The sequence below is a fragment of the Oryctolagus cuniculus genome, chromosome 8 (assembly GCF_964237555.1).
Source record: "Oryctolagus cuniculus chromosome 8, mOryCun1.1, whole genome shotgun sequence".
Classification (NCBI taxonomy): domain Eukaryota; kingdom Metazoa; phylum Chordata; class Mammalia; order Lagomorpha; family Leporidae; genus Oryctolagus; species Oryctolagus cuniculus.
In genome coordinates this window covers 125,371,820-125,395,732 of record NC_091439.1, presented here as the reverse complement: position 1 = coordinate 125,395,732, position 23,913 = coordinate 125,371,820, and the positions used below count along the sequence as shown (strand labels likewise).

The following is a 23,913-nucleotide window of genomic DNA, read 5'->3' as shown; positions in this document are numbered from 1 at the left end:
CTTCCCTCCTGGGAGTCCTGAATGGAGTTCTTGCCTCCTGGCTTCTGCCTGGCCCGGCGCTGGCCTTTGAAGCCACTTGGGGAGAGAAGCAGTGCATGGGGCATCGCAAGCACTCTTGCTCTCTCTCAGTGATTGCCCATCTGGTGGTTCGCCCTCCTCCCAGGTGGCTACAAAGGCCAGGGCTGGGCCAGGCTGAAACAGAAGCCAGGGACTTTATCTGGTGCTCCATTCTGAGAACCTGCCACCGGGCCCCTGGCTCCTGAATACTGGCTCCGGATCTGCTCAGCTCCCATCATTGCGCTAATTTGGAGAGGACCAGCAGATGAAAGACTTACTTTCTCTTTCTCTCTCTCTGCATGTAACTCTGAATTTCAAATAAACAAATAAGAACTTTATAAAAAAAAAAAAAAAGGAAGACATAGCTATAAATAAAATACATCACGGCCAACTACTAGAGTTTATATCGAACTTGATACTATATGCATCACCTAGCCTATTAACACAGAACTCCTGTGGGAAGGATAGTTAAAACCCGTGATTTGCAAACCCTTCCAAAAAGGAGATGAAGGGGAAAAATCTTCCATCTCATCCCTTCGGACCAACATTTTCCCAACATGCAAAACAAATGCATCATAAAGAAAACGGCACATACGTATCTGTCATGACTGCGCTGTCACATTCCTTAACAAAATATTACCAAACGCGCTCCTGAAGCACAACCAAAGCTTAGCACGCTGGGTGCAACTCCAGGAATGCAAGGATGGCTACCATACACAATCAATATATCACAGAACAGAATAAACATGGGGAAAGCCCACAAAGTATCCCTATAGACACAGAAAACCTATTTCACAAAAACTCCCACCGCTTTGGCGATATCAAAATAAAAAGGAATCATCAAATCAGGAACAGAAGCTAAACCTCGGCTTGACAATGGCCTCTCACTGAAAACCCACCGAGCGCTAACATCACACCAAATGCCAGTTAACCGGAAACTGTCCTCCTAGACCAGGAAACAGACGAGCGTTTTCGCTCTTATTCCTCCCCGTCAGCAGTCTCGGGGGTCTCGAGCAGGGCGGCTGGGCCATCAAAACGCAAACAGACGGGAACGCGGGGCCGCTCCAGGAGGAGACGGAGCCCCTCTGCTCTGGCACAGCTGCTCGCACACTGGGGAAAGTTCCAGACCGACCGTCCGCACAGCAAGACCACGACTCCACCCGCGCCTTCGGGACCCGAGAGCAACAGGCACGCCGGCAGCGAAGACTCGCAGCGGGAAACCCCAACAGCCCCCGCATCACTCACCGCCAAGGGGGCCCGGTCTGCTGGCGGCACAGGGGCCCGCGAAGGCCGCTGCTTCCACGAAGGGCCGAAGAAGAGAACCGCGCCCGGGAAACGGCGCGGCAGCCTCGGGCCGCAGCCTCTCTGAGCCCGGCCTGACCCCGGGGGCGCTGGGTCTCCCGCAGGCTCCGCCGGCAGCGTCCAGGACGGCTCCCGACGGCTCGCGCGGGCTCTCCGGCAGCAGGGGACGGGACCCGCGAGGACTCCTACCTGAGCGCCGCGGGCCACAAGGGGCCACTTCCGGGGCACAAGGGGCCACTTCCGGGTCACAGCGCCGGGCGCAGGCGCACTCCCCATGGGCGGCCGCCGTGGCGCCGCGGGACGCACCTCCGCGCTGCCTGCCGCGTCCAGCGTCCGAAGCCCCAGGGCTGCAGGGGGGGCGGCCTCTCCAGCCTGTGACCCAGGGACCACGCCTCCCGGCCTCCTGGGCGCCCTGAATGGAGGTCAAGCCTCCTGGCTTCTGCCTGGCCCGGCGCTGGCCGTTGGAGCCGCTTGGGGAGAGAAGCAGAGCACCGGGCATCGCGAGCCCTCTTGCCTCTTGCTCTCTCTCACGGATCGTCCCTCTGGGGGTTCAACCCCCAGGTGGCTACTAAGGCCGGGACCGGGCCAGGCCGAAGCAGAAGCCCGGGACTGTATCCGGTGCTCCACTCTGGGTTCAGGGGCCTGAGTCCTTGGGCCGTCTCCCTCTGCTTTCCCAGGCATGGCAGCAGACAGCTGGATCCCACGGGGAAAGGCTCCCAGGAGGGGCCGGCGCTGTGGGGGAGCGGGTAAAGCCACCGCCCGCAGCGCCTGCATCCACATGGGCGCCGGTTCGAGTCCCGGCTGCTCCACTTCCGGTGCAGCTCTCTGCAGAAGAGGGCCCAAATCCTTGGGCCCCTGCACCCATGCGGTACACCCCGGGGAGGCTCCTGGCTCCTGGCTTCAGATCCGCTCAGGCCTGCCCGTTGCAGCCAATTGGGTAGCAGACCAGCAGATGGAAGACCTCTCGATAGCGATTCTCTCTCTCTCTCTCTCTCTCCCCCTCTCTCTCCCTCCCTCCAGCCCTCCCTGAATTTCATATAAATAAGATCTTCAAAAAAAATAAAAAATTAAGAAAAGGAAGACATAGCTTTAAATAAAATACTACATCAAGGCCAACTATTACAGTTCATTACAATTTGATATATATATTATATATATATTATATATATATTATATATATATATTATATATATATTCACTAAGTGTGATGTTTTCCAGTTTCATTCATTTTCTTGCAAATAACTGAACTTCAGGTTTTTTTTTCTGCTGTGTAGTATTCCATGGTGTAAATAGCCCATAATTTCTTGAGTTGATGGGTATTTGGTTTGATTCCATGTCTTTGTTATTGTGAACTGAACTGCAATAAACATTGTGGTACAGATAGCTCTTTTATATGCTGATTTAATTTCCCTTGGGTAGATTCCCAGGAGTGGGATGACTGGGTCATGTGGAAGGTCTATATTCAGATCTCTGAGATAGCTCCACTCTGTATTCCATAATGGCTTGACCAGTTTACATTCCCACCAACAGTGGGTTAGGGTACCTTTTCTTCCACATCCTCACAAGCATTTGTTGCTTGTTGATTTCTGTATGAAAGCCACTTTAACTGGAGTGAGGTGAAACTTCATTATGGTTTTGACTTGCATTTCCCTGATGGCTAGTGATCCTGAACATTTTTTCATGTATCTGTTGGCCATTTGGATTTCCTCTTTTGAAAAATGTCTGTTTAAGTCCTTTTCCCATTTCTTTCTTTTCTTTCTTTTTTTTTTTTTTTTTTTTTTTTTTTTTTTTGACAGGCAGAGTGGACAGTGAGAGAGAGAGACAGGGAGAAAGGTCTTCCTTTGCCGTTAGTTCACCCTCCAATGGCTGCCACAGCCGGTGCACTGCAGCCAGTGCACCACGCTGATCCAAAGGCAGGAGCCAGGTACTTCTCCTGGGCTCCCATGGGGTGTAGGGCCCAAGTACTTGGGCCATCCTCCACTGCACTCCCTGGCCACAGCAGAGAGCTGGCCTGGAAGAGGGGCAACCAGGACAGAATCCAGTGCCCCGACCGGGACTAGAATCCGGTGTGCCGGCGCCGCAAGGCAGAAGATTAGCCCAGTAAGCCGCGGCACCGGCCTTGCCCATTTCTTAATTGGGCTGTTTGTTTAATTGTTGCTGAGTATCTTGATCTCTTTGTATATTCTGGTTATTAAACCTTTATCAATTTTACAGTTTGCAAATATTTTCTCCCATTCTGTCGGCTGTCTCTTCACTTGCTGATTGTTTCTTTTGCAGTGCAGAAGCTTTTCAGTTTGATATAATCCCACTTGTTGACTCTGGCTTTGATGTCTGTGCCTCTGGAGTCTTTACAAGAACTCTTTGTCTATGCCAATGTCTTGTAGGGTTTCCCCAATGTTCTCTAATAATTTGATGGTGTCAGGTCATAGATTTAGGTAGTCAATCCATTTTGAATGGATTTTGGTGAAAGGTGTAAGGTAGGGGTCTTGCTTCATGCTTCTGCATACGGCAATACAGTTTTCCCCGCACCATTTGTTGAAGAGTCTGTCCTTGCCCAGGGGTTGATTTTAGTTCCTTTGTCAAAGATAAGTAATTTGTAGATGCTTGGATTGATTTCAGGTGTTTCTATTCTGTTCCATTCTTCTACCCTTCTATTTTTGTACCAATACCAGGCTAATTTGATTATAACTGCTGTGTAGTATGTCTTGAAATCTGGTAGTGTGCTGTCTCTGGCTTTGTTTTTGTTGTATAAGATTGCTTTAGCTATTTGGGGGTCTCCTGTGTTTCCATATGTATTTCAACAAAGTTTTTTCTATACCTGAGAAGAATGCCCTTGGTATTTTGTTTGGTATCACATTGAATCTGTAAATTGCTTTCTGTAGCATGGACATCTGATTATATTGATTCTTCCAATCCATCAACATGGAAGATTTTTCCATTTTTTTGTATCTTCCTCTATTTTCTGCCAGTTCATTCCTAAAATGGCTGCAGTGATCAGAGCAGGGCTGATCTGAAGCCAGGAGCTGGGAGCTTCTTTTGGGTCTCCCACACGGGTACAGGGGCCCAAGGACTTGGGCCATCTTCCGTTTTCCCAGGCCAGAGCAGAGAACTGGATTGGGAGTGGAGCAGCCAGGACTTGAATCCAAGAGCCCGTATGGGATGCTGGCACTGCAGGTGGCATCTTTACCTGCTATGTCACAGTGCTGCCCCCTTAACCCTTTTTAAACATTAATTTTGCCCCTTGTGATTCAGACAGTCCAGTTGCTATTCCGCCATCTTGGAAACCCCCCATGTTTGACTCTTCTCACCTCAAATATTCCAAGATTAGAACAATAGAAGTGCAAATAACACAGTTACACAGTTAATAACCACAAAAACATTTCAATTTTCAATTAATATGGTTATTACAAAATATGAATCACAAAAAGTACATGAGATATTTTGGAACCATTTCTTTTGGTACCTATCATTGATAAGAAGCATTTTAGATAAATATTATCATTTCTTGTTGTGCAATGCCTTCTTAGGAGGCCAAAAGCATTTCCTTATTGATTTTTTTTTCTTCAGTGTAAATGAAGCAGAAATTAACATGGCTAGTTTTGTCCTACAACTTCTTGAGCCTTATCCTCTCTGTTGTATTATGCCAAATCTTTCTCTTTAATATCACCAGCATCGATTGGTGCCAGAAACACTGATCTAGACATAGTGTTAATTATCTGCAGCTGCACAGCCTGCAAGGGAGCATAAAACACTGGGCTTCTTGCTCACAACATGAAGAAACAATGAGGAGAAAAAACCCCTCAGCTCGCAGCATCTACAGAACTTTTTCCCATGGTGGGAATATAAAAAAGTGCACCATATTCAAAGCTTGGAAACTCATTCTATACTTTATATTAAGCCATCTAAATAATTCATTATTTTACCACACTGGAAAAACACAGTGAAGTTTCAGTTCTTTCTTAGTATTTATAAAATGGTTTGGTTCTCACTAATAATGATAATGATAGCAGAAATTTGGCACAAGAACACAGTTATAACGCAAGCTTGAAGCCAATTCTGCATAGACAAGTTTGAATAGCTGACACCACCATTTTCTACACTGGCAGTGGTGGAGGTGGTCGAGGCTAGTGTACAACACATAATGAGCCACCTAATCAAGAAAATGGATTGGGGCCAGCACTATGGTGTAGCAGGTAAAGCTGCCCCTAAGATGCCAGCATCCCATATGGGTGTCAGTTTGAGTCCCAGCTGCTCCACTTTTCTTTCAGCTCCCTGCTAATGCACCTGGGAAAGCAGTGGAAGATGGCCAAGTCCTTGGGTCCCTGCACCCATGTGGGAGATCCAGAAGAAGCTCCTGGCTCCTGCCTTCAGATCAGCCCTGCTCCAGCCATTGCAACCATTTGAGGAATGAATTGGTGGATGGAAGATCTCTCTCTTTTTCTGTGTCTCTACCTATTTCTGTAACTCTTTCAAATAAATAAAATAAATCTTTACAAATATATGATTATAAATAAATATTTTTAAAAAATATTAGTTAAGCTATTACAAATATGGTGAGCACTATAAGATCAAGATTCTAAGGTAATGTATATGTGTATGAGATATAGATTAGGGGAGAGGACTCAGCATGGCCTGTTTTCTAAATGTAGGGGCTCTGCCTGCAGACACAAGCAACAGACTACATTTCCCTTCTCTTTCATGAGATAAAGTGAAGAAAACATAAATTGTTTCTTTTCATCAACAAAAAAGGAGCAATTTCTAATCTGAACTGTGTAAATAGTCAAAATTGATTAATGAAGCCATCTTTCTCTGATTTCTCTACCCAACCCCCAAAATACACACACACACCCATACACACACACACATCTGCAAATCTATGATCTAGGTTATTTATATTAGCTGTCTTTATTGATCAGACTTCCTGGCAAAGTTCTTCCCCAAGGATTATATAAACATTCACTATGTACTGACATTCTCAAAGCAAATATAGCATATTAAACATCCATCTCAATATCAATTCTTTGCAAACTAGCTTTTAGAGAACACAATGTGCACTGAGTTTTTAAACAGTCCCTGTCAGTATCAGAACAGCAGTAAGTACTAGGTACACAACACACTGAAGTCCACTCCCTAGCCTTTTGGTTTCACCTACTCCTCAACTCCCCTCCTACACCAAAGCAAAGCTACACACAGTTTTGTATCCAGCCAGGACTACTGTGCCTATCAGTTTCTGAGAGTCTTTATTACATCAAGACAGAAGTTTCTCTTTGTATGTACTTCAGTCTTTGTGCAATCATAAGTTAGTGAAACAGCAGGATGGCACAGACCCTGCTCTCACTAAGTACAGTAAAGCTATGGATTGAAGCTTGGAAAATCTGAGCTCTGTGACCTCCAATCAAGGACTCTAACGTCTCCTGGCTTCTGTTGTTCAACAGGTGTTCTCCCAGGCAGGAACGATATTAACTGCGAGGGCCTCAGTTGCTTGTGGATTTGGGTCAATGCCATTTAAAAGTTGCTAAATCAGTGCAGATGGAAGCTTTCACTATATTTTCTTGAACTTGTGATATAGCAGTTTTTTGCTTTTAAATGAAACTAATCGATTAAGCCTCCAACTTAGGGGAGGGATCAACCACAAATTCATTTTGACATTGCCCTCATTTATTTTCCATGAATAAATCTTAACAAACTTTTAAAAAGTTAGTAAAAATTGAAGTAAAATGTAAGTTGAAATTCATGCCTATGGGAAGTCTCCCAGAAATTAATGAAAAATAAGTATTATGAAAAAAACAGGACATGGATTTCTAATGGAAACACATCATTTAATTCCATTCTTCCAGAGCTTTTTGAAGTCTCCCATTTTTATAGAATTTATATGCAAGTACGCTAAATCCAAAAATCCAATTATTTTCTGACCATATCCAAATAGCAAAATTCCTTGATTCATTGACTTAAAAGCAATACATGAATTCAGTCGACCATCATAGGAAATAGTAAGAGAATTCCTTAAAAAGTATTAAAAGCAGTAAATACACCTGTTTCCTTTAATTACTCCATGACTTTACTTGGCTGCGGTATATTCCAACCTTTACAACTCAGCACCAAATAACACAGGTGATTTCTTAAATTTCTGATCCTTCTCAAAACACAGCCCACCCACTCTGTAGAAGTGAAATTGACACTCTGAGAAGCAATGACTTGTCTTGACAGTTGAGGAACAGTTTTGGTTTTTTTTCTTTTTTAATACTATTTGTTGAATACTTCCATCAACATAGAGTTAAACATGTGTGTAGAAAGTCAACTAAAAATAGATCTCCGTAAAATATAAGAGTTAAAATAAGAGGGGGAGGAGGAAACAAGGTTGGGAGTATGAGTGGGAAAGTAGGCATGGTGGGAAGAATCACCATGTTCCTGTAAATATGAAGTATATGAAGTTTGTAACTGTAAAGCTGTATAGTTCTGCATTAATTCCTACAGAGCTACTTCTAAGAATACAGTTTAAAAACTTGCCCCTTAAGCTTTAAACACTTTAAAGTAAGTCCCCTTAAGCTGGGTGGTAAAAATACCATCTTAAGTGTTAAGGGTCTGGTATTAATAATAGATAGAATTAAAAAGGAGGGAATGTTCCAACATGGGAAGCAGTCCACACAGCAGACTCATGGAATGACAATTACTTTAAATAGCACTCTGATCTCAGAATCAGCCCTTACAGCATTCTGGTCTGGCTTGAAAAGCCCACGAGAGCATTTCAGGAATGGAAAGCCAAGATACTGTGGCAAAAAATGTCCTACATGAAGGATTACAGTGCATGAGACCCCAGTGGAAAGAAGTGGCCATCAAATAAAGATGTACTTTTCTCTGAAGGGAGGAGAAAACTTCCACTTTGCTTATGGCCCTGTCTAAATAGTGATGGAGTCTGTGGACTCAAAAGGCTTCCAGAGCCTAGGCTGTTCATGTCAAGATCCTCAGGTGATCACTGACCTCACACATAAGAATGTTAATTATTAAATTTACAACAGGAGTCACTGTGCACTTACTTCCCATGCAGGACCTCTGTCCTCAAAGAGTTGTATTATCACCATATCTAAGTGTTCCCAAAAGAGGTATAATTCTTGGGTGCTTTGTTAAAGTTAATTAAATTAATAAAAAAAGGAAAAGTGGAATTAACTTCAAGATGCAATGACTTTGAGTAGTCCTTATCTTGATTGTTTTCTGTTTGCTTTGCTTTTTTGTTTTTTGGTTTTTTTTTTTCACCATGCAAATTGTTGAACTCTTTACTTAGTACAGAGTTGATATTCTGTGTATAAAATTAATCATAAATGGAACTTAGTGGAGAATGGGCCTGGGAAAGGCAGAGGAGGGAGAAGAAGGAGTGGGAAAGTGAGTGGGAGGGTAGATATGGTAGGAAGAATCACTATATTCCTAAAATTGTACTTATAAATTCATAAAGTCTGTATTCCTTAAATAAAAGGTTTCTTTGTGGAGAAAAATAAAAAAAAAAAAAACCACACAGCCTACCTTACAGGAACACTACTGATTGTTAGAACACACATTTGAAATCCTTTCTTTCCCCTTTTTTGTCAGCCCCCAAAGAACAATATTTGTGCTTCCTAAGGAAGATATCCCAAAGAGTGCCAGCCCCAAATCTCTATAATGCAATTGCTAGCTTATTTCTTTTACAAACATCAGTCAATTTATTTCTACCCTTTAAATTTGTTTCTAACCCTTTCCTGTGGGAAAGAGTAGCCACAAAAAATATTGAGAGGGTCCCAGAACTATAATTATTCTTTAAACCTTAAAAAACACAAATATATAGAAAAATATTTTAATACAATGTTTGAAAAATTTCCTTTAGTCAACAGTAAATGCATGCCTTAAATTCTGTAATCCACAGTGATTCTGATTTATAGCAGTGTTTAATCCACGTGAATCAGAATTGGTTTAGTCAAGCTTCTGAAACTGTTTCAGTAAAACTCTGTACACAAGATTAGCAGACACTACCAAATATTTATGTTTCACATTTGTTTGTGCTAAGGAGTACTGTTCTATCAGCGGCATTTAATTTAGCCATGTTTACCTGTGTGTAAGCCTCCGGTGACTAACACAGAGTGCCATCTGAGGATCCTGGGCAATGCATACTTTATGGCGACTGCACTTCATCTTTAAGCATGGACCTTTAGCTGGATCTAAAGCTGAAAATAAGAAAGAAAGAAATTGCACAGAAAATGTTAAAACCAATTTCTGTTCAGGGGAGGTATCTACTCTAGTCAAACACAGTGGTCGCAAGTAACTTCCACAACATTGACGTGTAACTGTTCTTCACCTTCTTCCTCTGGTAAGAGATGCTTTTTCTAGGCCCCGGACTCAGTGTTTGCAGTTAATCTCCTTCATTCTATGCAGAAGCTAAAATGCATGGAGTCCTATGATCAAATAAAGTATAATCAAAACAAACTTTAAGACCACAACTCTCTGTAGTTGCTACCAATGTCGTAACACTTGAAGTGGAGATATAAAGTGGGGATGTGCAACTACAGTATTTTATATCAGTGAAGAACTACAATCCGTTTTTCCCTTCCCTATAGTTAGATGTCGGTGGACAGAGAAAAATGATAAAAACCCAAACGGATATCACTGGGGATTAATGAGTGTCTGGATGTCCAAGAAAAGTGGATAACAGAATTTTGGGGTCTGACAGCATCACAGCAACAACTAGGATGACGCATCTTCACTTTTAGATTATTTGTGCCTAATAATTGAACTCCATTGCTTCAAGAAAACCTCTTCAAGGTCTCTGCCAACACAAATAATATGTAACACATTGATAATTTTTGTCATAGTTTTATAGAGATGAAATTAAGATATTCTACAATTCATTCATATAACATTTATAATAAATGGTTTTAGTTATATTTGCAATTGTGAAACTAACATCGGGGCCTGCACTGTGGTAAAGCCACTGCCTTCAGTGCCAGCATCCCATATGGCCTGGGTTCGAGTCCTGCCTGTTCCACTTCTGATCCATCTCTCTGTTATGGTCTGGGAAAGCAGTAGAAGATGGCACAAGTGCTTGAGCCCCTGCACCTGTGTGGGAGACCTGGAAGAAACTCCTGGATCCTGGCTTCAGACTGGCTCAGCTTCAGCCACTATGGCCATTTGGAGAGTGAACCAGCAGATGGAAGACACACATACTCTCCCTCTCTCTCTCTCTTTCTCTGCCTCTGCCTTTCAAATAAATAAGCCTTTAAAAATAAATTAAAAAAGAAACTAACATTACAATCAATTTAAAATATTTTCACCAGCAGAAAACTCAAATGTATCTTCTAGTTATCACCTCTCACTCTCTTCCCTCTTATTACTAAACAAACATTAGTCTAATTTGTGTCTCTATCGATTTGCTTATTCTGGACATTTCCTATAAATCAAATCATAAAGTAAGTGGTCTGCTGTGTCCATCGTCTTTCACTCTGCACACTCTATCCTCTTGGTTTTGTTAAATAATGTTATTGTATGGATATTCTACATTTTACCTATCTATAGACTAGTAGATGAGAAGTTTGAGTGTTAAAACTTTCTGGGTATTATGAGTAATACTGCTATGGGTAATCCATGTTGGTTATGGTCAGTGATGTTTCGTTGAGACTGATTGTTAAGGGACTGTTGGAAGGGGAGTTGGTATAAATAAGGGAAAGGAATTGAGAGTACAGTTGGGTCCATGCCAAAATTGAGAGAAGAAATGAAAGATGGAAAACTGAAAACATTCTAGGGCATGATTAAAAACAGAGCCAGGATGACCAGAAAAATATGCATTTGGAATATGCAGAAACACTGGTATTTAGAAGGGCTCTGGGCTGTCCCAGGAGCATAAAAGGTAGATCTGAGTCAAATTCCTTCAGACATTAAACCTTGCGTAAACTCAAACCAACATCTGTTATGCACAAACCATTTTTAGCTTTAAATGAGTTAAATCTTACTTAAATAAGGTGAATATAATTTGATTATTGATGAACTTAATAAAATATGGATAGCAATATATGTAAAATTAACACATTTTTGTTTAAAAGATACAAAGTAATTGCATGCAAAACTCTTGTTTAAGCTTTTAAATAAGCATGAGATTTAAAATAACAAATAGCGCAGCAGGTGTTACGGCCCAGTGGGTTAAGCCACGTCTTGGGACAGCTGCATGCCATATTAGAGTTCTGGTTGGAGTCCCGGCTGCTCTTCTTCAATTCACCTGGAGAGGCCATGGATGATCACTCCAGTGCTTGGGCCGCTGCCACCCAGATAGGAGGCCTCCACGGAGTTCCAGGCTCCTGAATTCAGCCTGTTCCAGCCCTGCCTGCTGCAAGCATTTGGGAAGTAAACCACCAGATTCCAGAACTAACTAACTCACTCTCTCTTTTTCCCTGTCACTTTTCATTTGAAGTAAATAAATCTTTTAAGAAGTAATATTAACACTGATAGTTGATGAAATATTATCTAATCAATATCATGTTTTACCACAATAAAATGGTCAAGACATTAAATGCATCCATTTGTAACATACACATTTCAATCTCCTCCATACTAAAGAAAGGTTTGGATTTTTGGCCATTTGCTAAAAAAAACAATGATCTGATAAATTAGCTTCTTGTAGCTGCAAAGTAGCTTCAAAATTAAAATAAGCTATATTAAATGTTATTTTCTAAAAATGTTGAATATACTTTGATCACTACGCAAATGCAAAAGGCTAGAACATTTTCATTATCCTATGTTAGTTTAAACCACCAATAATTTAGAAATTCTCATCAACCCACTGCAGCTAAAAATCATAGAATCTCACTGACGGACAACATAGAAAAGTACAAAACAGCTTAGAAGGCGTTAAGCATGTTTAAAGCACTTCCAGATCTTCATTTTGAGATCTAATTATTGAGACTGATTCAAAAAATTAACTAAACTTGGATTTTTCTAACAAATAATGGCTGACAAACCCTGTACTATACACAAATATATGTGATATACTCACTTTGATTATATTTAAGATAGGATATTTTATTTTGAAAATGAAAAGAAATATTTTCATTTTAAAACACAAACATTGCATGTGAAATATCATTGTTAAACAAATGCTATGATATCTTGAATGGAGACTATTAGTATCTTGGTTATTTCTCCTAGTTCACATAATCTATATTGGGTAGTTGTCAAAATCCTATTACACCCCTGGGCCGGCTCTGTGGCTCACTTGGTTAATCCTCCGCCTGTGGCACCAGCATCCCATATGGGCGCCGGGCTCTAGTCCAGGTTGCTTCTCTTCCAGTCCAGCTCTCTGGTGTGGCCCGGGAGTGCAGTGGAGGATAGTTCAAGTGCTTGGGCCCCTACACCCGCATGGGAGACCAGGAAGAAGCACCTGGCTCCTGGCTTCAGATCGGCGTGGCACCATCTGTGGTGGCCATTTTGGGGGTGAACCAATGGAAGGAAGACCTTTCTCTCTGTCTTTCTCTCTCACTGTCTATAACTCTACATGTCAAATAAATTTAAAAAAAAAATTTAAAAAATCCTATTACACCACTAATGTTATATCTCAGAATAGAAACTGGGGACTCAGAAATGTGTATACGTTAAAAAGGGAAAGATTATACTAAATCTCATACATGAAAAAGACTTTCATGAGAATGTTTTACATAAAATTCTGCATAAATAACAAATAAGTGGAGAATTATTTGTAAGAAGGTAAAAACACAATAGAAGAACAGGAGCAGGAACAATCAGACCTATTGTTAGGATCTACAATGAGCGTGCATGTAATTTTAGCCATCTGTATTTTTTAGTAGAACTCTCACTATTGACAACTTAAAAACTACAAAACACCACACACTGTAAATACAGATGCTCAAAATTTTATTCTTGAAATCATAACAATAACACAACCAATTTCCTCTTGGCTGAAGACCATAGGTTAGAATCAATCCTGTGTCTTAAAGAGGCCTGGAATATACTTTTCACCTCACTCTGTTGCTATCAATTCTTTCCAGATTTCTCAACATAACATCTCTTACTTATTCTGCATCATTTACTTAATTTTTTTCAAGCATCCAATAAAACTACCTCTGGAAATGTTTCACCTGCACTGGAGTTCACTTGTTCATATTCTTCTCTTTATCCCAGTCTTTATACTCTTTCTGATTGAGGTACACTAACCTGGAGACCTAACAAATACTATGGCATTGGTTTTGCTTCAGAAAAATGCAGCCTGTATTTCAAACAACTGACTTATAATTTAACCTTTGAGTTTCATTCAATTTATGATGTGGAGTTTCCTACATTCTTGAATCAAAATGCTTGGTTTTAGTCTAGAGTTCTTCACTGACTGCCAGACCATAATGAGTTCACAAGAATAGAGCCTGACCCAGCTGCTAATGGACAAAATGTCTGAGTCGGCAAAGTTGTGTAGGGGTTGGGCAGGACAGAAAATGAATGTGAATGAAAACTGAATACTGTAAGAAAAGACCCACGTTATGAGGAGAAGATCCAGAAGACTAAGGACTGAGGATGCAAACAGCAGGTCAAGAATGCAAACTAGGATAGCAAAAGGAGTTGGGGGCCAGCACTGTGGCATAGCAGGTTAAAGCCCTGGCATCCATATGAGTGCTGATTCTAGTCTCAGCTGTTCCTCTTCCGATCCAGCTCTCTGCTATGGCCTGGGAAAGCAATGGAAGATGGGGCAACTCCTTGGGCCCCTGTACCCACGTAGGAGACCCGGAAGAAGCTCCTGGCTTTGGATAGGCATGGCTCTGGCTGTTGTGGCCACCGGGGAGTGCACCACTGGATGGAAGACCTCTCTCTCTGTCTCTACCTCTCTCTCTAACTCTCTCAAATAAATAAATTAAAAAAAAATCTTTAAAAAGGAAGATAGTAAAAGGAGTTGGGCAGTGCATTCTCAACACAGCAAATGAATTATCAGTTTGTATAGGTGGCTTTAAGAGCAGGAAAGGCAATACTTGGCATCACTATGGTGTAAAAGCAGGATTAATATCAGTCTCAAGAACTCAGAGAAACTTTAACGGTGTAGTATGGCATTCCTAAAAAGCACAATGTCATTTCTGGATAGTTGCAGTGCTTGACCACAAGCCTGAATTTTAAAAGATCAAATACTAGTGATTCTAAGCTACAGTGATCTTAAATCACACTAGGTAAAGTGCATGGTGGAGTTAACTAGAGACATTATCCTAGCTCAGCTGATTCCAGAGAAACAATTCTCAGTTACTTGACAAACTTAATTCTAATATCTTTGATTCAGGGTTTTGAAAGACCAAATGGTGCTAACCAGTAATCTCTAAATTCTAAATTGTAAGAATCGGCAACAAAATGAAAATTTAGACTAAATTATGTCACATGCTGTTGTGAAAGTTGATTATTGCATTTTAGCATACGGTTTGGCACCAGATATCCTACATGGAATGTACTCTGTCATCTACAGTCAACATTTTTATTGAAAGAGAAATGTATAAATACGGAATCAGGATAGATTGCTAACGGGCATATAATTGGATTTTATAAAAGTATTTATTTGTTTGAAAGAGAGAGAGAGAGAGAGAGAGAGAGAGAGAGAGAGAGAGAGATCTTCCATCCACTGGTTCACTTTCCAAATGACCATGACACCCAGGTACATACTAGGGGCCAGGAACTCCATCCAGGTCTCCCACGTGGGTGGCAGAAAATCAAGTACTGGATCCATCACCTGCAGGTTCTCAAAACCATCAGTAGGTGTTGGATCAGAAGCAGAGCAGCTGGGACTCAAATCAGCGCTCTGATTAGGAATGTGAGCATCCCAATGAGCAGCTTAAATGGCTGTGCCAAGTCTTCCCTGAGGGGCAGGTATTCGGCTTCAGTTAAGATGCCATTTGGGATGCCCACATCCCATCTGGGAGTTACTGGGTGAGAGTCCCGGTTCTGCTTCTGATTCCAGCTTCTTGGTAATGCAGGTGATCACTCAAGTAGTTGTGTCCTATGGCGGAGACCCAGATTGGGCTCATGGCTCGGCTCCTAGGTTCAGTCTGACCTAGCCATGGACTTTGTGGACATTGTGGAGTGAACCGGTGGATAGATGACTTCTCTCTTTCCCTTTCTATAAATGCATTACTTTTGGAAAAGAATGCCCTATTCAGGCCAACAGAACACAAAATGCACATGTTGTTGGTATTGTGAAAAACTCTAAAAGGCAGATGGAAACTTGTTACTTTTTGGAATTTTACTTTATAGTGATTGCCATGCCACTGCATTATTTTAGGTAGGAGTCAGACACTATCAGGTCTTCATGGTAGCAAGATCACATACAAGAGTTTGGAGATACTCTGGGTGGAAGTGATAAGAAAGGGAAATGAATCAAATGTCCAGGACAGAAAGGATAGGAATCTGATCCGAGGAAGTTTGGTGTTAAGACAGAGAAGAGAGGACACATTCTAAAGTTAGAATGGAGACAGATTCACCAGGGCCTAATCAATGAATATGAGGAAATTGGTCAGAAAATAAAGAAATGGTGATTGAGAGTGATTCCAAACAAGAAGTAGATTTCAGTGGCAAGGAAAAAGGGAATGCAGAGAGTTTGGTTGTGAATACACTAATGAAAGTGCGTTGCAACCTCTTAACAGTATAAACAGAGGTCGCCTGTGTATCTGAATCTGGTGTTCCAAGGACAGGTTGGGTGAAAGAGGTGCTTTTGGTGGACACCATTAAAGATTATACACTAAAAACAAAGTCTTACAAACTGATGACATTATTAGAGTGCTTACTTAGTTTGATAGCTGTCGCTCCCCCTCTTCATGGAGGAACAACACTGAACCCTGCCTAGGCTTCATATCCGAGTCACGGCACCATTATGTCGCTCCCCCTCTTCATGGAGGAACGACACTAAACCCTGCCTAGGCTTCATATCCGAGTTACGGCACCATTATGTCGCTCCCCCTCTTCGTGGAGAATGACGCAGGACCCTGCGCTGTTCTTTTGTCTGCTCGGCCCTCCCCGGGTTTGCTGCTGGTTCTTCCTGGGTTGGCTACTGTCCCTTCCACCTCCGTGGAAGGGCGGTTCCCCCTGCCACTTTCCCCACTTCCGCGGGGGAGCGGCACACCGCCGGCCGGCTCTCTCGGGGGCTGCTCAGATGTTCCTTCAGATAGAAGTTCCCCTTAGATGTTCCTGGTGCATGTTGTCTCTCTCCTCCTTTATAGTCCTCTTCCACCAATCCCAACTCTGCTACCCACATGCCAAGTACGCTGCTCTCCTCCAATCAGGAGCAAGATCAGCTCCTGCAGCTCATCACTCAAGCTGGTGAGAGGCAGCTGTGTAGAAGCTGTTTACTCCCTTCTCAGCACCATATTGTGGGAGAACAGATGCATAGAATAAGTCTTAATTCCAGTAACAGTCTAGTCTGAGTTGCTCCCCACAGATAGCATACTCTAAGATGGAAAACCTATTTTTACAGCCAGCTGTCCTATCCTCTCCCACAACCCAAGTTTGGATGGGAAAAGAGAATTTAAGCATCATCTCCTAGGTTTTGCTCATACTAGGCATGTAATAATGAAGAGCAGTTTTCTTGGAATCATCACCCGCTTTCCCATCTCCTTAAAATTCTAAGAGCTTGGGTGCTTAAATCATAATGAATCTTTTTCTCAGAGTCTCCACACGGACTGTATGTGCATCCTCTACACTGGACTGGAGATGGCCCTAAAGTCCTTAGGTCTCAGAGTTTCAATATCTTAAAATTCTAAAATATAATCACAAATAGAGAAAGCTCTGGGAAATCAAAGTTTTTGTTTTCTTGTGCAGAGAAGTGTGTGCACTTTTGAAAATCTATGGTAGAAAAATAATGTCTTGAGTTAACACAAAATATGATGCTTAACATAGTTTGTGTTTTGCTTCCAAAGGATGACTATCTTATTGCAGGGTGATGTGCTACAGCATTAGAATTTGTTTTTACAGTACATGCATTGGGTATCATATACAGATGCTCCCTGAGTTAGGACAGGGTATGTCTAGGTAAACTCACAGTAAATTGAAACTGTTAAGTCCAAAATGCATTCAATATGCATAGCCTATCAAACATCGAAGCTCAGCACCAGAGTAGCATACAGGGAATCAGCCACTTCCCTTCATGACTCCATGTTGCAGAGTGGGAGCTACAGCCTCTCCCTGAATGCAAGGGAGGACCAATACCTCATGATGTGAGGCCAGTAGAAGGTCCACATTCAAAGTAGAGTCTCTACTGAATGCATATCACTTTTATACCATCTTAAGTTAAAAACAGTAACAAGCCATTTTCAGATGACAACCATTTATATTACAACATACATAAATCATATTGCCTTTTGACAACAGTTTCAAAGTTCTAAAACACATCTGTTCTAAGGATTTGAATGCAATATAATATGAGCAGGTGACAATTGCAATTCATGCAGTGTTTGCTATGTCCTGGTAGAGCTCTTTTCTGTTTATATGTAAAATATTCCTGAAGCCATTCTCTGAAATAGGTGTTACATCAGTTTTAGAGACAAGGAAACTGTAGCCCAAGTGCCATGTCCTAGTTTGTACCAGTAGTGACTAGTGGAATAAGCACTCAAACCCCAAAACTTGGAATTACAAAGTCTATATAATTTGCCACTGAAGAACCCAGTTTGCTGTGCTTTAGGTGAAACTGAGAGTAGCTGTAATGATGTCCTATGATCGATTGACCTTTATATTATCCATAACACAGAACACAGATTCCAAAAACTGATGAAATAGTATTGATATATGATGAAATAGTATTGATATATGCAATATAATAAAACAAGCAGATAAAGCAAAAAGAATTTTGTCACAGCCTCTTTGGTTTTCATTCTGAGCGTTCATTCTCATAGTTTTCTGGGCTTCTTCCTCTTCTCTGAATAGCTCAGTTGTTGCACTGTTAGTTAGGGCCTAACAGAATTTTGATACCTCTTCAGTTGAGAAAACCATTCCACAGAGCCTCCACGCCATCTGTTTAATCTGACGTCTTACACTTCACATTAAAGCACTACTACCACTTTCATGCAGAACATACATTCTGGAAAACCCTTTAATTATTCTTTCTGTCCATTCATGTTTAGGCCTTTAAAACATAGCTCTCTGTGCTGTCTTAGGTCTGCCTCTTCGCTTGGCTGCCTCCCTGGTTTCCCACAATGCAACAGGCCCATGCTCCACTGCACTCTTTCAACCGCTCACAGCCATTTCTCGGGATCCTTGGGGTGTGTGTCTTTGTTACTCCTCCCCATCGATACATGCATAAAGTGATGCTTCAGATTATTTTTGCTAGAAATCATACACATGTTCTCCATCAGCAGAGCTTTCTTCCAAGTAGTCTGCACGCTCCTGCATGCGGTCTTGTTTTTCAACTGTGTATGAAGTCAGTGTTCACGGACACATGACAGCCTGCTTTGGGTTCTATTTGTGTATGACTAATAGAATACACATAATGTCACTTGAGCCTCAGTTCAGTCCCTATGGTAATCATGGTAAACACTTAAAATAACTGCCTGCTGAGAGGTTAGTTACGTGGTTTATAAAACTAGGACATTGTCCTATGGAAACCTGAAATGTCCATATTATTGCTTTCAAAATTCCAGTAGAAAACTATGAGTAGACTGCATGATGTTAAAAATAGAAATGCTTAACTTTCCGAGAAGCACACCTGTGTCAAGAGCATACTGATGTTGCTCCAGTCAACAGCATATCCCCACTTTGTGGGTGAAGGTGAGAGGGCTGTATATGGAATAGAACATTAGCATTGTTGGAGGTCCATTAGCTGTAAGGCCTTAAACCATCTAAATACCAATTTAATTTATTTTAGGAGGGTCTGTGAAAGAAGTACATTACTTGCACATAAACTAAGTACTGAAGGGGCAAAGTAAAGAGAAAGCTTTGAGTGATTGAAGCAGAAGTCACCAGTATTAACATGTATCAGGCTGAGGCAAACAGGGAAGGTGAAATTGAGAAGCTGCTTAGTGAACGTAAGCATTTGAAATACAGACAGACGAGAGAACTCCAAACAGCTTATGGAAGTATTAAATGAAAAGTGAGTTTATTTTGGTGCAAAGTATTTTGAAATCCATGCATATCTTATCCCTAACGTGCAATTTCCACGAAGTTTCTGAAGACACCTCTTACTTATTTTTTGAGCTTGAGCACCGGCAATAGTTCAGCACTATGACTGATTTACATCCTATAGTGATTTACTGCAGCCAGCTTTGATGCATACATGGTTAAGACACCACCTGCATGCAACACCTATATGGGCACCAGTTTGAGTTTTGGCTGCTCCACTTCTGATCCCACTCCCTGCTAATGCACTTGGGAAAGCAGCAGAAGATGGCTCAAGCGCTTGGGCCACTGCACCCACGTGGTTCTCATGAAGCTCCTAGCTCCTGGTTTCAACCTGGCTCATTCCTGGGTAGTGTGGCCATTTGGGGGGTGATCCAGTGAATGGAAGAACTCTCTCTCTCTCTCTCTCTCTCTCTCTCTCTAGCTTTTGAATAAATAAATAAATCTTAAAAAAAAAGAATAAGGGAAATGAGCATAACAAAATCTGGCTTGAACACTGGAAAAATTTATAGAAACAAAATAAAAGTAATTTATATATATACAATTTTTAGGCTTAAAAATACACATCCTTGCAATTTCTAATGTTATATATGTGGTAGTGCATAGACAATTTCACAATCTCACTATGTACTGCAATGTGTTACAAGAAATTACTGGGGCATTTCAATTTTATTGTAAATAAAAACACATACTTCTTCAATACCCTTTTTGTTCCTCAAACATGAGGAAGATTAAGTAATTTTGGGACATCTATATTTCCTACTAGCAACATTTTAAATTGCTTTTTGAGGAAATATTAGCATGAATCCATAAAAATTGTAGCATAAAAGAGTATGATAGATGACTTGAAGACATAAGTCTCACATATTTTAAGACTATAAAAAGATGTTGCACAATATTAAGCTTTAGGCAATTTCCCCCAAAATGAGTTATTATTTCAGATAAATTGTTACATTTCTCTCTCCAGCCAAGTAAACTGTGCTTATGTCCACAATGACTCTTGTCCCTTTTGATTTTATATAACTAATTTACTTTGTATCATATTTACTTGGGAAACTATTCCACATTCAATTGTCTGTTCAAATATACAACAATGATAAATCAAATAAAGCAAAAACCATTAATACACAGCCAACAACTGGAAAAGAATTAAAGAAAGAAAAATCGTATGTGACAGTCAAGAATCCGGATTTTTTAGTACGCATTCAAGGGCACTATGTGCCCCTTTGTCTGATGGGAGGAATGGGAGCTGGCAAGAACTCTGCTTCCAGCCTGGATTTCTGATGAGCCTCTCTCTTAAATGCAGAACTGACAAAGATAAATGGAAAACTATAAGTGCATACATATACTGTGGTTAGAAAAAATGACTGGGATCGGCGCTGTGAAGTGACAAATGAAACCACCACTTGCAATGTCGGCATCCCATATGGGTGCCGGTGCTAGTCCCAGCTACTCCACTTCTGATCCAGCTCTCTGCTATGGCCTGGGAAAGCAGTGGAAGATGGCCCAAGTCCTTGGGCCCCTGCACCCTCATGGGAGACCTGTAAGAAGCACCTGGCTCCTGGCTTTGGATTGGCACAGCTCTGGCCTTTGTGGCCAGTTGGGGAGTGAACCAGTGGATGAAAGACCTCTCTCTCTATCTGCCTTTCTTTACCTCTCTGTGTAACTCTGACTTTCAAATGGATAAATACATCTTTAAAAAGAGAGAGAGAGAGAAAAATGATCATAAAATGGTGTAACACCTCCGTTCTGGAGATTTGAAAAACACTGGTGTTGAGATTTGAAATTACATTTACTTTCATTAGGAAAAATTTCAAGCAAATAAACTAATGAAAATAGTCAAAGTCATTTAGAAATCCTAGGGCTATGAGAAAAGCAAAAATAAGAATATATGATTGTCAAAAGTTTGCACAGAAGACAAAAAAAGGCCGGCGCTGCGGCCCACTTGGCTAATCCTCCGCCTGTGGCGCCAGCACCCCAGATTCTGTCCCGGTTGCTCCTCTTCCAGTCCAGCTCTCTGATGTGGCCCGGGAGGGCAGTAGAGTTTGGCCCAAGTGCTTGGGCCCTGCACCCGCATGGGAGAGCAGGAGGAAGCACCTGGCTCCTGGCTTCGGATCGGCACAGCCCCGGACATAATGGCCATTTGGGGGGTGAACCAAAGGAAGGAAGACCTTACGCTCTCTCTCTCTTACTGTCTAACTCTGCCTTTCAAAAAAAAAAAAAAAGTTTGCACAAACCAGGACACAACCCTCACAAAAATAAAAATAAGAAGAGAAGAGCTATGCCAATCCAAAGCCAGGAGCCAGGAGCTTCCTCCGAGTCTCCCACATGGATGCAGGGGCCCAAGCACTTGGGTGATCTTCTACTGCTTTCCCAGGCCATCAGCAGGGAGCTGGATTGGAAGTGGAGCAGCTGGGACTAGAATCAGCGCCCTTATGGGATGCAGCAAATGTTTTATGAACGAAAGTTTTCTAAATGTTTTTCAAATATTTCTTCTTTCAAGAGGGAGATCTTGCCTGTGCAGAACTCCAAATGCATTACTAACAGACCGGTTAGTAAAGTAGAACCCACAGTCCACCTGGCATGGAAGTGAGCGTTCTGGATCTCTCATAGCCTTCAGTTTGTCAAGGCCAACTAATATCACTGCTTAATAAAACCAGTGCTTTGCGAAGTAATGATCTGACTGTTGTTAAAGGAAGCTTTTATTGACTGTCAGTTACTTAGATGTGATTAGATTAAAGCCTCTCATTATTCAGAGAACTAAATCAAATGACCTCAATTTTTTTTGACACTCAGTCTTAATCTGCACTATACACTAGTGCACACTTTCTGATTGCTGCTTACCGAGGGGCTAAACCCATCACATCGATCTATCAAATCAATGGTTGGCCATATTAGGCAGCCAAAATCACTAAGTGGCCAACTTAGATAATTAAAGATGCTGGGAAATTTTGTAGACTAAGATAGTTAAACAAAGATTCAAAGTATTCAAAAAGTATTTGTAGTCACTTGCTTGGGATAGTTAATGGATGTTAATAGGAACCAATTAGAGCTGACCAAATCATTACAGCCCAATACAGGTGATACCCAAAATCACAGACGCAGCAGGTCAAATGGCTAAGATGCTAACTGTGGAAGTACCACTTGATAGCAAACATTATAAATTTAAATTTCTGACTATGATTTTAGGGAATAAAAAGAACATAAGTAGAAAGATACAATGTCACAGCCAAGCTGAAACATGAAATTCTTAAATCAAGATTTATCAAGTGGGAAATCAGGCTAAAGAACAAAGGACACTATACTGCTATACAACATCAGGCAACTTTAAAACTTACATAACAAAAAACTTGGAAATTGTTGATTTGCATTATACCTTTTGGAACTCAAAATCTTTACTACCATGTATATAATTTTCCTAGGGGGAAAAAAAAAAACAAGATATGCCACTTAGGCACAAGAAGGAACCAGAACATTTTCATTTTGAAATCGTGAAATTCACCTATTTTGAGAGGTAAGACATGAAAGAAGTTTTCTTCCAGATTCAAATTTCTCCATTACTGACCTAATTTAAAGCACCAACAACAAGTCTGGGAGACTAAGTTACTAGCAGTAAACTATGATATGGAATACATCTCCTTCAGTCTAACACATAGTAGAAAAAAGATATGAAACAGAGAAGAACAAAAGTATAGTCATTTTTCTGCCAGAAAGTGAATGAGGGGAGGGGGCTGGCACTATGGCGCAGTGGGTAAGCCACCACCTGTGATGCCAGCATCCCATATAGGCGCTGGTTCGAGTCCTGGCTGCTCCACTTCCGATCCAGCTCTCTGCTATGGCCTGGGAAAGCAGTGGAGAATGCCCCAAGTCCTTGGGCCCCTGCACCCACCTGGGAGATCATGAAGAAGCTCCTGGCTCCTGAATGGCACAGCTCCGGCCTTGCAGCCAATTGGGGAGTGAACCAGTGGATGGAAGACCTCTCTCTCTCTCTCTCTCTCTCTGCCTCTCTTTCTCTTGCTGTGTAACTCTTTCAAATAAATAAATAAATAAATATTTTTTTAAAAAGTGAATGAAAGAAAAAAAAAGTGATAGCAAAGAAATTAAATGCAGGTCCTCATTTCTCTTCCTTTGGGCTTCAAAACAGAGGACACTGGGAACAAAGATGCCACCACACAGACTGACCCATAACATCCTCCCACACTGACACATCAAAGCGGTGTTGGTAGGACAGCTGCCCAGTCAGAAGGCGCCCTCTGCTTGGACCCTGAGGGCCACCCCTAGTTCCTACACAGCACAATCACCAGCTTAAGAATCACCCCACTTGGCATGAGATCCAAACTGCATGGTGAGGTGACTCTCCCCAGAGCTGAATAGTGGGGTCAGTGGGATACATAGGGGCCATGTTAGGTATTAGCAGCCTGTAGCCAACAGAGCTAAGTTCATCCTTCTCCTTCCCATATGCCC

At 41.6% G+C, this 23,913-nt stretch overlaps 1 protein-coding gene across 1 annotated transcript in view; it reads right to left on the bottom strand.

Annotated features, from left to right (window-relative positions):
• The window catches only part of LOC108175429 (tolloid-like protein 1), a 225,606-nt gene that overhangs the window by 73,799 nt on the left and 127,894 nt on the right, over nucleotides 1-23,913 (bottom strand). Inside the window, exon 17 of the mRNA XM_070047159.1 lies at nucleotides 9,434-9,548. Within this exon, the coding sequence (XP_069903260.1) occupies nucleotides 9,434-9,548 (115 nt within the window). The remainder of the gene's footprint in view (nucleotides 1-9,433; nucleotides 9,549-23,913) is intronic.